This window comes from Acanthopagrus latus, chromosome 14 (genome assembly GCF_904848185.1).
Source record: "Acanthopagrus latus isolate v.2019 chromosome 14, fAcaLat1.1, whole genome shotgun sequence".
NCBI lineage: Eukaryota > Metazoa > Chordata > Actinopteri > Spariformes > Sparidae > Acanthopagrus > Acanthopagrus latus.
The window spans coordinates 4,411,107-4,428,139 of record NC_051052.1 but is presented as its reverse complement, the minus strand read 5'-3'; the positions used below and the strand labels follow the sequence as shown (position 1 = coordinate 4,428,139).

The window sequence follows — 17,033 nt, the reverse complement described above, 5'->3', positions numbered from 1 at the left end:
TTTAAAGGAGCAGTGTGTAAGATCTGGCAGTGTTTAGCAAATATAATACCCTTGGTCTCGCCCTAGACAGTGGCTGACTGCAAAAAATATGAAAAACACAAACAGCCCTCTTCAGTGTCGTGGTTTTTGTGTCCATCGTCGGCTACCGTAGAGATATAATTCTAAGGTAATGAAAGCACAATGATAGCTCCCCTTAAATGCCCCTAAATCTTACAAACTGCACCTTTAAAACATACATAAACAGCCGAACGCCCGAGCTGACATATTCGCATCGCTTGTTTTGTCTTCATCGTCCAAACTGCAAGGATGAAAGGCAAATATTCACATTTGAGAAGCTGGATCTGGACTCAGATTTGTGCAATTTCGCTTGAAAAATGACCTAAAAAAAAAACCAAAAAACCAAAAAAAAGAAAAACAAAAAAAGGAGAAAAAAAAGCAGCCCAGCAGAGGGGGGGGGGGGGGGGGGTCCATGACACCTGTACCTGCAGTCTCAGTCAGGGATGCACATCATCTACACGCACATGTGCTGCTGCTGCTCTCCCGTTCTGTGACGCCTCCTCTCATCTTAGCGTGAAATGTCACAGCTGATAAGAGTGAATTAATCCAATTAAAGCTGCAACGCCAGGTAATAATCATAACCCAGTGGAACAATTCAATGATGGGGGGAGAGAGACAAAGGAGGCTGTGGCTGGAGGCTACACGACCTCCTGATGGATGGATGGCTTAAATCACACACACACACACACACACACACACACACACACACACACACACACACACACACACACACACACACACACACACACAAAGCAATTATTCTCGGTGCCCCTGCTTTCAAACACCTCTGTTGTCAGTTGGGTTTGTTGTTGAAATGAAATGAAATTTCGTTTCCAGTCCGATCATTTCTCAGCTCTCCTCGTGTCGGAGCTGATTCATTCCCCTCAATCCAACTTCTCCTCATTTCCCAAAGCTGAGAAAACGACAGTGTTACCAAAACAGACGTGTGTAATCTGTGTGTGTGACGGCGAGTAAAGAGCCGACAGTACTTTTTTTTTTTTTTCTGTCTTTCTGTGAAAGGAACGTTACATATGTTGGGAGTAACGAGCCCGACGCTGACGAGCGGGCTGTGCGTCTTGGAGAGGGCAGGGACGCCGGAGACGCGCACACGGCATCAGCATCAGCGCAGTCTGTTTGGAGCCACCGGTTGAGATCATTCAACACTCCCGACTGTCTGAGCGGGCTGTGGGATACAAATCGACGACCTCCGTCTCAGCCGAACCCCCTCCTAAAACCCGAGCAAACGATGGACATCCTCGTCGCCCCCTTAAACAGCCACGAAAGCGTCGGATGAGTGAAATCGGAGATGCTGCGCACCAGGATCCTGGAGCTCCTCTGAACAGGGCTGTGTGTGTGTGTGTGTGTGTGTGCGTGTGCGTGTGTGTGTGCGCGTCGGGCTCGCCGTTTACCTCCGGACTGCACTCGCCAACTTCCCCCGCTTTCCATCGAGTCATGTCTGATACAGAGCGATGGGCAAGTTTGACGACAACGAGAGGATAATCCTCAACGTCGGGGGCACCAGGCACGAAACCTACAAGACCACCCTGAAGACCCTGCCGGGGACGCGACTGGCCCTGCTCGCCTCCGACTCGGACATCGACTCCGTGCTGGATCAGCTGCAACAAGTCCCCGGCTTCATCGAGTACAACGCGCGGACCAACGAGTACTTCTTCGACCGCCACCCGGGCGTATTCGCCTACGTGCTCAACTACTACCGCACCGGGAAACTCCACTGCCCGGCGGATGTGTGCGGACCGCTGTTCGAGGAGGAGCTCTCCTTCTGGGGCATCGATGAGACGGACGTGGAGCCCTGCTGCTGGATGACATACCGCCAGCACCGGGACGCGGAGGAGGCGCTGGACGTGTTCGAGCTCAACGTGGACAACGGGGACGAGGACGACGAGATAGGGAAGAGGCTCGGCATTGAGGACGTGGCCGCCGACGGGAACGTCAGCCTGTGGAGGAAGTGGCAGCCGGTGATCTGGAATCTATTCGAGGATCCCTACTCCTCCCGGGCGGCGAGGGTAAGGGCGCACCGCTGCGTCTGGAGCTCTCCAAACACGCACACACTGACCCCCCATTCCCCCCCCCCTTTTTTTCCCCCAGCCCCACTTCATTTAAACAAGCGATCTCAACCACAACATTCAAGAAAGTCATTTAGAAGTTTAGGGTAAAGTCTCAAAAAAAAAAAAAGAAAAAAAAAAAACTTCCCCTGTTTGTTCTCTAAAAAAAAAACATCATTTCCCTTCCAACCTCATTTTGTGTGAATGAGCCTGACAATGTTTCATTTCCCCACCGACTCCGGAGAGGCTTCACCGATTCGGTAACAGGTGCAATGATCGCCTCCCGAGGCAGCAGATTTCCTCCTCCTCTCCTCGGGAGCAAACAAGGTGTTAACGCTCTGCCAGGGTGGATATTCTTAGCAGCGGTGTATTGTAGGTGTGTAGGCCTGTGCCAAAACAGAGGCTGTAGCCTACATTTGTTGCACTCTGATGCCGGTTGTCCTATATCTGTGCTCGCTCTGTGCTCTGTGTCGTCCCCCTCCAACGCTGCCAGCTTAAGATCTCAGCCCGAGCCTCTTTTTCCTGATCAACACAGCAGAAAAAAATGTGTCTGCTCCAGAATTAGTGCAGCGTCTCGTGCTGGGAGTAGATGTGGACTTACAGGCCACATGTGGCACCTCTGTTATCCCCCCCCCCCTTTTTTTAATCATTGTCTGGCTTTTATACACTGTGACTGTGTCTCTATCAAGTTTGAAACATGTTTTTAAGTGTCATCAGGTTGCATGCTGGGATTACGAGTCTTAGCTGACGACACAGAGCGGAAGTTTTGGGTTAGTTTGAATCCAGTGTTCTGAGTTGAGTTCACAAAACGTCCGCAACACTCGTCTCTTAAATCACCTTTCAGTTCAGGTCCGCTCTATCAGTGACGGACAGGCCGCTCTGCTAGGATCACCCTCCCTAGGCTGCAGGTGAATTCTGGGTAACGGAAGGCAAATCAATCTCCTCACTGGCAGGCCGACGCGTGACATCCGGCTGCGACGTCACGTTGTGCGCAGGGAGGTGAATGCACAGCAGACATACAGATTTCCTCCTGACGTCACGGGTGTCGTGACGCCAGCACACAACTGTTGCTGCACCGTCGAAGTAGCCCAGGTTTGTCTGATGAAGGGTTTTCCCTCCAGTAACTAAAGGCCGAGTGAGATGAAGGAAGAAAAACTCTTGCTGATGTTTTACGTCCGGCGTCTGTGGCACAGCACCCGCTGTGACATCACTGGTTGAGGTGTGGCCAGAGGTGACACTGCCTGACAGGAGAGCAGAGCTGCAGCGGCTCTCTGCCGGACAGAGAGCTGCTGCATTTATTCCATTCATTGATTGGCTGTCAGCTTCTGTATGAATTGCCCAACTATTTAGATGATGGAGAAATCAATTTCATAATTCTCTGATTCTAGCTTCTTAAACCTGAACATTTTCTGATTCCTTTCCTGCTCTGTGACCGTAAACTGAATATCTTTGGGTTTTGGACTAAATTCGTCATTCGAGGACGTCATGCGGGGCTTTTGGGAAAGCTTATCGACATTTTGTTCACAATTGTCTGATAGAACAAACAAGTATTCGGCAAGTTATTGGGGACATTTTGCAGTGATACTGTAGCTTGACATTCTTGCCCGGCTACGTTCTTCTTATTCTCAGCCTCCAACACAGCATGTAAAGGAATAGTTCCCGCATATTGGGAAATGAACGTGCTGAGAGATAGATGGCAAAAGTAAATCGGCTCTCACGTCTGTCATGTATATATGAAGACACAACCAGCTGACATTTAACTTAGCTTAGCATAAAGATCGGAGGTCACGACTCTTCCAAACCTCGGCTTCCAACACGCTGCGTTAAATACGCGCACATGCCAGTTATTGTAGTGTGTTCCTCAGCACTGGTACTGTTTGAAAAGCGATTGCTGTTTTGATGAGCTTCTCCAAAATTGTACAGCTCTAATAGTCGACCACCCATACCTGCACAAAGCATTTCATTGTTAGTTAACAGTCAAATAACTATTAGCTAATGTTTAACTAACTATTAATTAATAATGATAAGTATTAAATAAGCATTACTGTTTTGCTAGATTGCTAAATCTCACTGAAACTTTTGCAACTTCAACTTCAGGAATATAAATGTTTTATTCCTTATTAGCTGATTTCTGAATTCTTTACAGAAGCTGATATCAGTTTATTGTATCAGTCAAAGCTGTAGTTCAGGAGCGGCTTCCCTTCAGCATTTCATCAGAAAGGATCGTGCCTTTGCTCCATTGTCAGCAGGTGATTAATCGATGTGTGGCCGTGGTTTGAATGCTATTTGAGTGTTTCTTTATGTTTGGTGATAGAGTCAGACCAATACATCAGATCAAACTCTGGTCTCAGCTGTTAAATACCAGTTTACCATCTTCCCACCAGCTAAAAAAAGAGCATACTGATGACCCGATTGACAAAATAAATGCTGGCAATGTTTCTATAAACTATTGATATGTGGAAACATGTATCTATGGTGCACTTCTTTTTTTTTCCTTGAGGCCCAAATTGCTTGTGCTCTGCTTTGGTTTAGGCACAAAACCCACTCGATCACAGTTAGGAAACCATTTTAAGCCCAAGCTTTTATTGTGAAATACCCGCTTTTTTTTTTTCGACAGAATTACGGCTCGAGATTGTCCCGAGGTTTCGTTTTAAAACATCCCGTGGTTCGGGTCTGTTGTCATCGGTCTTGGCAGCCTTCTCACCTTAATCCACAGCCATCTCGCCCCTTTGATATAAAAGTACAGTCATAAACATGAACGAGACACAGAAACTTTAACTGCCAGCATTGTCTGTCTGGTGACTGAGGGCCGGAGGTTAACGTAATTTAGCAACAGAGACAGCATTGTTTCATCGGTGCTGTGGTTGCGTCGGTCCTTGTCTTTACTGACAGCACTAGGGTAGCTGTTTGAGCGTCACTACATGGACTTTTATGAGGTTTGGATGTTTGAGGAAAGCAAGCGGTGCCGGTACACACCTTTGACGCAGAAAAAAAAAAAAAAAACAACTTTTTAGTTCCCCTTTGTTCATGATACCGTCCAGATTTAGGACTTTTCCCAGTAAAGTGAATTTGTCTGACATAAAGCTGATACACGCTGAGTGTCTATTCATCCCGGAGTCACAGCTTTACGAGAATTCCTGCGATGAGTCAGCGAGCGGCATCAGCGATCACTTCAGCCTCTTGATCCGATCAATATTTAATTGTTTCCTCCATCGCCAGCTCACACAGTCCGTCTCCCATCTAGAGGTGAGTGGTTGGGCTGGAGGTGTGTGTGTGTGAGAGAGAGAGAGAGTGTGTGTGTGTGTGTGTGTGTGTTGACATTGACCTTGCCCCGTATCACTCGTCCCTGAGCAAACTTCCAGCAAGGATGAAGGCTTTATGTGTGAAAGAAATACCGATCCCGAATTAGAAGGTACTTTTGGAGTGTAATTTTACAACTCGGTATGACATCGATGCTAAATCTGAGGTTATGTCAACATGAAATTACTGCTACTTTTACAGCCACAGCCTCCAAAGCGGTCTTTTCTACAGGGAAACTAGAGACGACCGCAGAATTCTGCCCATCTGCTGTTCCTTGCACTCCTCCACCAAATTTCATTGGCAATTTCTTGGAAATGTTTTTTTTTTTTTTTGGGCCATTACTCCGCCGACAGAGGAACTAGCAGGGACGTATCAGAGGTAAATATTGAGTTAGTTTCAGCGATGCTTCGCTGGCAGAAGGGAGTTGATGGAGCTGAATGCTTGTGTTTACAACGCGCATGCATCTGTCTCCCCGCACCAACACTCGCCCAGTGTGCACACACAGAAATGAAGTCACGCCACATTTCCCCGCTGCCGTTGCCGCCGCGTAGGAGCATCTGTTTCTATAAGTGGCCTCAAACCTCCGTCGCCCGCGTGCGAGCCGCGCTCACAGATGGCGATGGGCGCGCCACCTGCGGCCATGTTAGGCCTCGTTTTTTTTTTTTTGGTGTCGCGGCGGGAGGCGTGCTGAGAGATGTGCTCCTACGTGATGCCTTAACGTTTCCTCTGTTATTAAAAGGCCAGCTGGCTTTTGGTTAACCTTTCAAACGACTCCCATGCGCAGAGAAAAGGCTGTGTGTTCGTGTGTGAGAGGAGGAGAGGTTATGCATAGTGTGAAAGCAAGTGTGCGTGTGTCTAAAAGAGGGCCCTCGGGGGCACTAATCCTCCCCCTGACAAGGCGTTAGGAGAGAGTAATGTGGAATTATCCTCCATGGAAATGACAGGTGCGATCTCAGCTCGGCAACTCGTGCCAGCGCAAAGCTCAGTCCTCTAACATGGTTCACCTTTGACCCCGACGCTGCAGAGGGGCCGGCGGTCGCCGCCAAGTGCTCTTTAGCAGCAGAAACGACATTAAACATAGCGGCGGTGTGGTGAATACGAAGATGAATGGATGGATCATGCACATCTGAGCGCTAATCATCACATGGCAATTACTGTAATCATCACCTGCAGAACGGCTCTGAATCATTGTGTCATCCTGACTACGACCACACTGAAGACACTCAAACGGTTTGCTGGTCTATTACATCAAAAGTATTCTGTTATATATAGTGCTTCATTAGGAAACAGTTCATGCCACTTCATGATTTGATGCATTTTCGATATAAAATTTGAAAAGTTAGGAGGCTGTAAAACGTGAGTTTAGACAGGATGCGATGATCTGCAAATCTTTATTAAGCAAGTGATGTGAACAGCACTTGAATAACAGTCTTAAAGTGACTGATATATAAAACATCAAAAGTACCTCATCTTGCAGTAAATATGCTTAAGTATCAAAGATACACATACACTTAAGTTGTTAAAGTAGGAACTGTACACTAAAACATTTGCAAAGCTGATTTTTCTACAAAGTTTGAATCTGACCTCAGGTCATTGTGTCACTGAACCGTGATTTGGGGCTGGATTGGGGTTTTGTGTCGAAGTCATTGGGAGATCCATGGAGAAACACACCAGAACCAGACATATTTATGTTATATGACTTGCGATGAGGAAGTGACTCCAGAAAATGAAAGAATACCCACCCAAAATGATGGTGATTGGCTGATCGGGGCAGGTCGTACTGATTTCCGTTGATGTGACTGCAGGAGCCTCTCCTACACAAAGTCCAGGATCATACAACACGTTGATGAAATGAAATAAAAATCAGTTGCTAACCTACTCTCTTATGGGTGTTCTTTCATTTCTGGGAGGCATTTCTTCATCAGAAGTCCTACGATATACCTTTCCTTCTTTTTCAAGGTTCCTTGGTTCACCTGCGAGCACTCTTCTTCTTCTTTGTCTTTGCTGGCACATATCTGTGCTCCGTGCGTCACTGCCACCTGTTGGTCAGTGCAAGAAACCCCTGGCCGGACTGTGTATCATGTCACCCATGTGCACAAGGACCCTTGGGCGACACAGGCAAAACGGCTACTAAGAGGTCAAAAACTCCACAGGGTATATTGCAAATCACATCATGTGTTTTGTGCAACTGTCCATCAAGAGGAAGCTGAACTGCAGTGGCTTCCTGCAAATTATTTTGTCTTAAAGGGTAACGCCAACACTTGCACAGTGTGTTTACAGGTCCTGGGGAGTATTACTGCAAATGTGAAAAAAGTAGTATGAAGTCTTTTGTGGCTCTGGAAGAAGCAAATCGATTGCCTCCAGTGACGTCACTCACTGGCTGAGTTGCATTGTGGGTAATGTAGGTGCCAGGTTTCAAAAAGCAGTGCCTTGATCTAGCATGGCTGTTGGACTCATGATGGACAGTTTAAAACAAACAAACAAAAAAAAATAGAGCAGACATTGCCTTTCTTATTGCGAACATTCTTCTTCCTTTTTAAAATCTGGTTGCCTACATTACCCATGATGCCACTTGTCATCACCATAGACAATTTATTAGATTACACAAGCTTCCTCTGGAACCCTAATAGACTTTACACTACTTTGTGTTTATTTACTTTTTCTTTTCTTTTTGTTACATATGTTAGGTACCTGCATACACACTTTAATATGTAAAATGGCTGGAGTTACCCTTTAAAATGAATGACTTTCTACTGCTAGCTGAAGCACATTATACATTATATCAGTAAAAGTGAGGAGGAAGGACAAGCCAAAACACTCCCTCAGCAACAGGAGTGACAGGGTTCATGGGAAATGTTGTCTTAATGTCGAGAGGCAGCAGCATTAATAGCGCGACGGAGCGGCACTCCTCTCCATCACGGTCTCATTTGTTTCGGTAATTACAGTATATCCCACCTAATCTGACAATTCTGTGTAAACAGCAGCTCCGTTAATAAATGACGTGAGACCAGCCGTCTGTGGCTGTCAGGAAGCCTTTCATCAGTTTGTTTGTTTTTTTTTTCCGCAGGTTTTACTGACAAAACCCTGAAAAAAGTCTCGCCTGTCCCTTTAACACGCTCAACTCTGAGTGTTCGTGTGCCAGCAGTCAGCGGTAGCAGGCGTGTTTCTCCGGGCTCCCCACGCTGTTTCTATTGTTGTAGCCATCCTGTTCTCTCCTCACTCTCAACGCTGCCACTTTAATCTGCATGCAGTGTGTTTTCACAGCGGCCGTCCGTGTGCTCATTCGTCTGTGCGAGATATAGAGTGTGATTGATTTCCTGTAAGTTCATGATTGTTGCTGAGAATATATTTCTGTGTACAGTATGTGTGTGTGTGTAGGTGTTATGTGTTCTCCTATGTGTTAATCTGTTTGTTTGTCCCTCTCATGTCTCTGTAGTTGGCCATTGCTGGATTGGGATGGTAACAAAAAAAAAAAAATAAAAAAAAAAAAAAAATAACACCCACCACCTTTTTCATTTCCCATGTCTGCGCTCTTAGGCAGAGGTTTAGCTGATGCCTGACTTTGTAGTCCCCCCCCCAACCACCACACGCACACACATTTACACACACACACACACACACACACTTCACCCTCACCCACGCATCCCCCCCTCCCATCCCTCCCATGATCCCATCTGAGACTGCAGCTTGCTTTTCTTCCACTTAAGAGGTTAAAACCCAAACCGTCTGGGTGCCGCCTGCCGCACGCCTGAAGATACCAAAGCCAGGCTGCACGCTCAGCCTGCCTGTTGTCATGGCAACATCATCGCTCATCACCACGGCCTGTTTTCATTCAGATCCGTCCGGTCTGTGAAACTGATTGATTTCAGAAACCTGCTCGACCATGAACCCTTATTGCTCAGTAACCCCTTGCGTGCTAGCTTGTTAGTTTTGAGGCACCGATGCAAAAAAAAAAAAAAAACGAGGGCGTCGGAACAAAAACAACCGACCCGTGTGTGCATGTCTCTCTTACTGCTTTCTTTTTGCCGTCAGAGGTGATGAACTTAAGCATCTCCACTTTTAAGTTCCTGTCTAACCAGAGCTACAGGTGCACAAGGGCCTGCGCGCCTCATCTGAACGCCCCGCTGCATCATGTCGTGCGGAGATTCGTCGGAGGCCGGGAAATGCGGCCGATCCGCTGCAAACAGGCGGCGCGGCCTTCGCTGAGTAAATAGAGTCTGACGTGTAAACAGCAGCAGACCTGACGCTGGGGTAGGAGAGCAGGGCAAATGGCTGGCCGAGTGTGGGCGGTGACGGCACGCCGCTGGGCATGTTTGTAGCCGCTGCCAGTCACGTTAATGTGCCCCGCCAATCATCATCCTCTGCTGCTTTGGTTCGACTATAATAGCTCAGAGTACGGGACTGGTGTGCAGCTCTGGTAATTAGGAGAGAGAGAGAGAGAGAGAGGTTACATGAGGAAGACTTCCAACAGCTTGGGCTCTGTTAAAGGTGTGAGATGACGAGATGCTCCTTTAGTCAACATTTGGCGAGGCATTTGTTGCCAAGCGCTCGTCACGGCGGTGTTCGGGCACTGCAGTTTGTTTGTAACCTGTCAGTTGTGTAATGTGGTGTCGGTGACGTCTCCTTTAGTTTATTTTTTCAAGCATACTGACTGAAAAAGAGGTACACAAAACATATTTCACAGCAAAGTTATCGTACAGTCCAATCGCTGTCTGAGCGCAGGGAGCCCGCAAGGACCTACAGGAAAGCAGCAATCACCATGCCTGACTGTAAGAGGCTGAAACGCCTGTCAATCATGGAAACAGCTGACAAAACATACCTTTGTTTGAGCCTTAATCAAACTATGATTATCCAAATTAATGGTAACCATTGAGATCATAATTACACACTCTGTGCAGTTAATGGCTATAAAAGCAAGATTGTTGCATTAATATGACATAATACATCTTCCTCTCGCATATTTAAAGTAGAATTGATCAACAATGAAAAGCACCCTTGCCTAGATTTAGATTCAGAGGTTTGACGATACATCATAAGCTAATGGCTAACCTAACTAATAGTGGGCAATATTGTCAAACTTTAGATTGATTGATAGAACTAGTTTACTTTGTGACTATTTTGTGCTTGTGTTTCTACTTTATTCTATTTCTCGATGTCACGGATAAACATTTGAATGATTTTATCGTAAGTAACACAAGTTGTCGTCACAATCGTAACCCGGAGACATTTTGTTGTTTGCTGCTTGTGGTCCAGACCAGTTTGACCTCAGTCGGTCTGATTCAAGAGAGTTTAGTAAGCTGAAGGAAAACAAAATGTGCCATTAGTTTGACATCGCCCCTTGTGGTCATTAAGGAGGGCCATCCGAAAAGACTTAGTCCTGCTTTAAGGGAACTTAACAGCAACTTAACGGTGCAGAGTGAAAGACAAAAATGTGTTATATATAAGATATCTGCTGAAGTTAGCAACACCAACAGTCACCTGGTGCTCTAAAGTTTGTACTTATATATGACCTGCCAAGCTACCGGCAGCTACAGCTAGCAGCTGTCCCGTATTTGTTTTGGACAGGTGGACATATTGCACCTTTAAAGATAATTCCAGTTGATCAAAAAGTACATCTTGTTTTTCACAGTTTTGGTCTTTTTATTCGCTAAGATTGGGGAATTCAGTGACATTGATAAAGCCAGACAATCACATTGTCATCAGACCCCTAAGTTAGTGAGCCGGATGGTCAAATTATTACCCAAACTGTTGTCACAAGTTACAGTTTACTGACCAACATTCTGATTCAAATCTTTCCTTCAAGACTTAGTTTAGCATTGAGAGTCACCTTCAATTTTAGCATTTAAAGAAAGTTAAGATGTCTTTTCCTAGGATTGCGAGGAAATGACCCACGCCACTCTACTTCTGGTTGGCTTAACCAAAAAAAAAACAAACACACATACTCATCCTGTCCAACCAAATGACCAAAGCTGACAAGGACCAGCCAGTCGTGGGCAGAGTAGCTCACACACTGTCTCAGCCGGGAGTGGTTGCTGCTTCTTGGTTCTCGGCGCCGATCGCAGAAATTGCTGTTCACGCAAACGTTTGTGGACAGAATACAACACAGTTTCATCCCGAGTGAAAGCAAACTGTAGCGGATACGTATTCAGATGAAACGCGGGAGTCTTTGTGTGCATACAAAGGGAGAAAGACTGTTGGATAGTTAATGAAGGAGACTCGTTCGGTATGCATGATCGGACCCCTTGCCTCACAGTTGGCTATATGCGGTATCCCATCAGGCCTTGCTCTCCCTATCTGCCTGTCAGTCTCACCCTTTCTCTCTCTCTCTCTCTGTCCCACGCACACACACACACACACACTTGAAAAAAAAGAACACATTCTCTCTCCCTCTCTCTCTTTTGCAAAGGGGATTTTAAATTATTGCACATTAGATTAAAGTGCCAGATTTGGCATACATGATGATGGAGTTACTCCGAGATTTTAAACTGTGTCTCTATGACTGATTCCTTCCCTTTGTGAGGCCTTTAAGAATCTCTCGAATAGCTGTTGAATATTCATAGGGCAATTAACAAATCCGTTTTAGGAAAGAATAATGTTTGTTGAAAGGGTTTTTTTTTTAATCATGTTTGCTTTCAATAACTTTTAGCTCAAAATCTTTGACTACCATCCTACAGCCTAAGTCTTTTGGTTATAAATACTTAAATCGTTGCGTTCTTTATTCAGTTCAAGCGCATAAAATGGAGAGAGGCAGCAAGCATGACGTACTGACACCTTTACGGATAAAAGAGAAATGGATTGTGGGTAGCCATTGCTATGGAGATCTCTTCGTCCTTGATGGAACAGGCAGAATAAAAAAGCCTTTCTCTGCTTCCAGAAAGCTCCGTTTTTGCACATCTGTGACGACTTTGGACAGCGTGTCGGCATGATGCACATTTGATTCTGAATGAAGCATTTTGCAGCATGAGTGCATGTATGACCTCCCGATGCTGGCAGCGACTCCGCCTTGTCTCGTCTTTACAGGTCTCCACAGGCGTCGATCCGACGCGACATCCGACGCGAGCGGTGCGCTTTGTTAACTCGCTCGCGCCCGCCTCCTTCCTGCATTCATCCCAGCCTTCCACAGGTGTCGCGCCTGGAAATAACACAAACAGGGAACATGGGTTAGTCATCAGACCGTAAGTGTTGAAATGCAGTGTGTATGTAGTGGAGATATGTGAGAAGATGGAGGACACGGTGGCGGCTTTCACAACAAAGCACGTGACTCAGCGTTGGCCGAATTGCTCAATTTGCGAACTGACGAAAATCGATGTCACCGCGAGCGACAACCAAACTGGAATGGATCGAAGAGGAGGAGACGGGGTCTTGTTCTTCGATGTCCATCTCAGCAGGAGAACCCCCCTGCCAGATACTGGTTTATACAGCGGATAGATTGGCCTCAGAGTCACTTGCACTTAGGAATGGGTTAGGTAAGAGTTACACATCATGCATTCATGAATGGGATGGCGGGGAAGGTAAAGGTGGGCTCCATCTGCATCTCTGTCACACTGCCCGTCGACTGCCAGGAGGGGCCCCAGACGCAAAGGCTACGTGATATTTAACAGACGTTTGTTTTGGCTTACTGCTGAATAATTAATGCTCATCCAATCACTTTGAAAGATTGAGTGCTTCCCAAGGACAATGGATTCACTCAGAGTTCTTTTGTCTGGCACCATTTGCACAGCCCTGATGCTCGCGCATTAAAAGGTAATTAATAAATCAGACTCTCGGGCTGATCTGTGCGTCTTGACTCTGTGTTGGCTGACTGAGGCTGAGCGGCTGTCACACACACAGAGCAGTGTGAGTTCAATGGGAGCAGGTTAAGTATGGGTTAAACCAATTGAGCCCTATTATTTTCCATTCAGTCTCTTTGTCCCCCCCCCCCACATTGCTCAGTGGGTTTCAGGATTCAATGAGAAGTGAGAAAATGATGTGTTTTGATTGCGTGAACAAAGGCATACTGTGTGTGTTTGACAAGATTTCACCAGTAAGCCCTGATTTTCCAGTCAACAATTGACAGAAACAATTTTCCACTTGGGTCCACTCACTCGCTTGTTGTGGAGCTGTTGACCATGCGGCAGTCCCTTGTAATGGAACCGCAGATGAATGATACTTAAACTTCTGAATTTGTTTAGTCACCTGCTGTTTCCCAGATCATGAATAAAATGTCAAACACCTAAACCGGGTCAGAACTCTGCTGAATTTGGCTGAAATCTGAACAGTTTCAATCATTGTCAACGAGCACATGCTAGTATCAAATGTCCGGTGACCTCTGCAATCTTGTTTACTCACTGTTTGATTACCTATTTCCTGATTTTAACAACATTTTTTTTTGTCACTATTTTGTTTTTTGAGACTATTACGACTGAACAAACTTCTTGTGTGCATGCTTGAGTGTTACGGTAACATTTACTATTGGGGAACTTGGGTTATTTTTTATTTTATTTTATAGTGGGTAACAAATCAAGATGTTAACACAAAACTGAAAAAGTTAATATGGATCATGTTAGCCAAGTTGCCTGTTTACATATCCAGCAGATACGTCATAGCATTGATTTGGAGTTGTGTCTCTGGCCATTTCTGGGTCTCCTTTTAACTCTGTTTTTGGTCTCCACCACTCATGAGAAAGTTATCTGGCTCTTTAGCCGCTAAATGCTCCACTATGTTCACCAGCGAGGCACTAACCTGCAGAGTCAATAAGCAACAGATTGCTAACATTTTATGTAGTCTTCATTCCCCAAGTAATAAATATTAAAAATATTCATTCATGCAGCTTTAAATGCACAATATGCAACTCCTGTCACCAGGGGTCCCTCTGTCAAATCAAATTACCACTGTTGCTGATGAAGCCCCATCTACTGTGACTCAGAAATCAGGTTCACAGATGAGGCATTGTTTCAAAGTTTAATGTTGTGCTAAGTCATGATCGCCGGAAACATTTGGGTTACACGCAAGCACACACCTCAATGAACCACGTTTCTAAAAGGTCTAGTAATTTTTATGCAGAAATATTACATATTTTCTTTTAGTAAGGAACTGGTGTTGTAGAAAAAAACCGAGACGAGATGCGTCCCTTTTAACCAGGATTTAACTTGCGCAAGTCTTTTCACCTGCAAATCCCCAAATTAAATGCTTAAAGGGTTTAAAAACGAGTCTCTAAGGGTTTGAGCTACTCATGGGAACATACAGTCATAATGACGGAACCTCTGATGTGTCATTGAGATTACACAGATTCATTTGGATTAACGTGCTACATCGATCTTATTCAGTGATCATAATTATGAAAACCCTCATTAAGCTGATTTGAAAAAAAAGAAAAAGTGGTTGGATACAAAAATGCTTTATCCTCAATCTAAACCCACATGTTTCCCTTTGTTTCATAAAAAGCCAACATTCTGGGGATGCAGAAGTGATATACTCTTAGATTAAAAGAAACATCCCCGTCTCCCTCCTCTGTCTAGGGTTCGATATCCCGTCACTTAGCAACTAAAGGCTGATGTAATCTAATAAGATGCGCAGCCTTCAGACCTGTTTTTTTTTTCTAAGTCAGAGAGTGAGTATTGAAGAAACTCTTTCCCACTGCATAGATTAACTCGCATTTGGTAGGAACGCGCTCACACAGCCTCTCAGACTTCACAGGCAGCGATCAGGGCGTGTTTTCAGAGAGCTGTTTACTGTATCCTCAACGTCGACTTACTTAACAGCCGCATTTATAGCACTCCGAGGCACCGGATGAGGGTGAGGCTGAAAGTGTCACACCAGCTAGGAGACGACAGGTGCGTGAAATCCACAGAGAGAGAGTCGTCATCTGGTGAGAACGCTGACAAGTTGAGGACTGACCCTGTTTGACAGCTCCGGTTGTGGCTGAAGTGGCATTTTTTTCTGTCGCCACAAAACGATGCCCGGTAACGAGCTGCGTGTCTCTCTTTTCTCTGTAACTTTGTCCGATGCTAATAACACTCCCGGTAACCCCGCCGGATCAGCCCCTGGCTTTCAGCTCTGCCCACAGATCATTTACGACCGGTTCAAAGACGGAGGCTTTAAAGGAGATCCGCTGGTTTAATGCAGCCACATCAGAGCCAGCGGGGCTCAATTAGGGGAGATATGGTGCCAAATCAACACGAGCAAGAAGGACAGAGCGGGAGGCCGACGCACAGAGTGAAAAGTTGTGCAGTTCAAGTCAGAGGACAAACAAAGTCATGTAGAGTCCCATGATGCCGCTGTGGAGAAAAAAAAAGGAGCATCATGGCTGCAGTGTGAGATGTTAGGGAAAGATTGTGTCGACTCAGCCAGAGCATTCAATTTGAACTGAATTGAAACTAAAGCATTTCAGTACAACTGAATGAATATCAAGTTTGTATGACTTCAAAAGTAAAAAAAAAAAGTTTGCGTCATTACAAAATGACCTCAACTCCTCTTCACTAATTTGGTTAAAAGTTTAAAAAAAAAAAAAAAAAAAAAAGTTAAAACGCCACTACCAATTTTTTGTAGTGAGATAGATGTATGGATATTTTTTTACAGTGTAAAATCCTAATCTGTTCCAAACTCACCACAGGTATTGATAAATGTTCTGCTTAGCTTTAGATGTTAATGATATTTGTCAGCTGCACATCATCGTGCCCTACTCCTCACGGGTTCCTGGTGATGCTTCATATTTTTTATTATTGTCAACAAATCCAGTTACAAGCCCACAACGAAGAGTGAATGTGTCCTGCTAATAATAACTATGTGAGTGTGTGTGTGTGTGTATCCAAATGCAGATATAGTTTATTTCTATATGCCTATGACAGCACCTCCACTGTTGTCAAGGAAATACTTTTGACTCAGTCCCACCTGCAGTGTCATTCTTCTATAAATACTCACCTGAGTATCCAATGAGGATAAATCCGCTGCTGAAAATAGTCCCTTCCCTTTTTCCTTCTCTTTGAATAAGATTTGCTATAGATTACAGCTTACCTGCTGTTCTCAGAAATTATTGAGCCTTTAAAAAAGGAAAAAAATAAGTGTGTATATTGTGTGAGTTGGAGCACAAGTAAAGAATATTGCCAGCCTTATCCTTCACACTACATGATGAGATTTGAGTAGGTGGATAGCAGCAACTTGTAGCAAACGTTAAAGGCCTTGGGCAGACCAAGATCAAAATACAATATATCAACATTACTGTGGGAGAAGTCATCTTATTGTCTGAAAGAACCCAGGAACTTACTGTGTCATGTCTGCGGGCTCAGACGTTGACCTCAGTGGAGAATGTTGTAGAATTTCCTCTCAAATCAACAGTAAAGTTGGCAACTCCACAACAACAGTAGCATCATGGCCGCGCGGGATCGTTTGTGCTTATTCGTCCCAAAAAGGCAGTGTCTAAATTCAGGTCAGCCTCTCACCGCGATCAGCACTCACCAGAGACCCGTCCAGCTCCGGTACATAAACGCCTGAGAATGGAGGTCAACTCTGTAGATCGCAGGATGATAAAATGGGAGGGAAGATAATTCCACGGAAGTCATCTCTGAGATCTCCTCCCATTGGGAAACGGCTCCAGATCAGAGCAGAAGATGATGTGACTCTGGGTGTTTATTCCTC

General features: G+C 45.2%; 1 protein-coding gene across 9 annotated transcripts in view; it reads left to right on the top strand.

The window, feature by feature from the left end:
- The first annotated feature begins 558 nt into the window (after nt 1-558).
- kcnc2 (potassium voltage-gated channel, Shaw-related subfamily, member 2) overlaps nt 559-17,033 on the top strand; it is a 90,325-nt gene continuing 73,850 nt past the window's right edge. For 8 of the 9 annotated variants that reach the window (XR_005079041.1, XR_005079040.1, XM_037122360.1 and 5 more), the window contains exon 1: nt 837-2,081. Coding sequence is in view for 7 of the 9 variants with exons in the window: in XM_037122360.1 (XP_036978255.1) it covers nt 1,527-2,081 (555 nt within the window). In the remaining 2 variants the exon portion in view is untranslated. Of the gene's footprint in view, nt 626-836; nt 2,082-17,033 lie in introns of those variants that run through there. The other variant, XM_037122355.1, reaches the window with a different exon arrangement.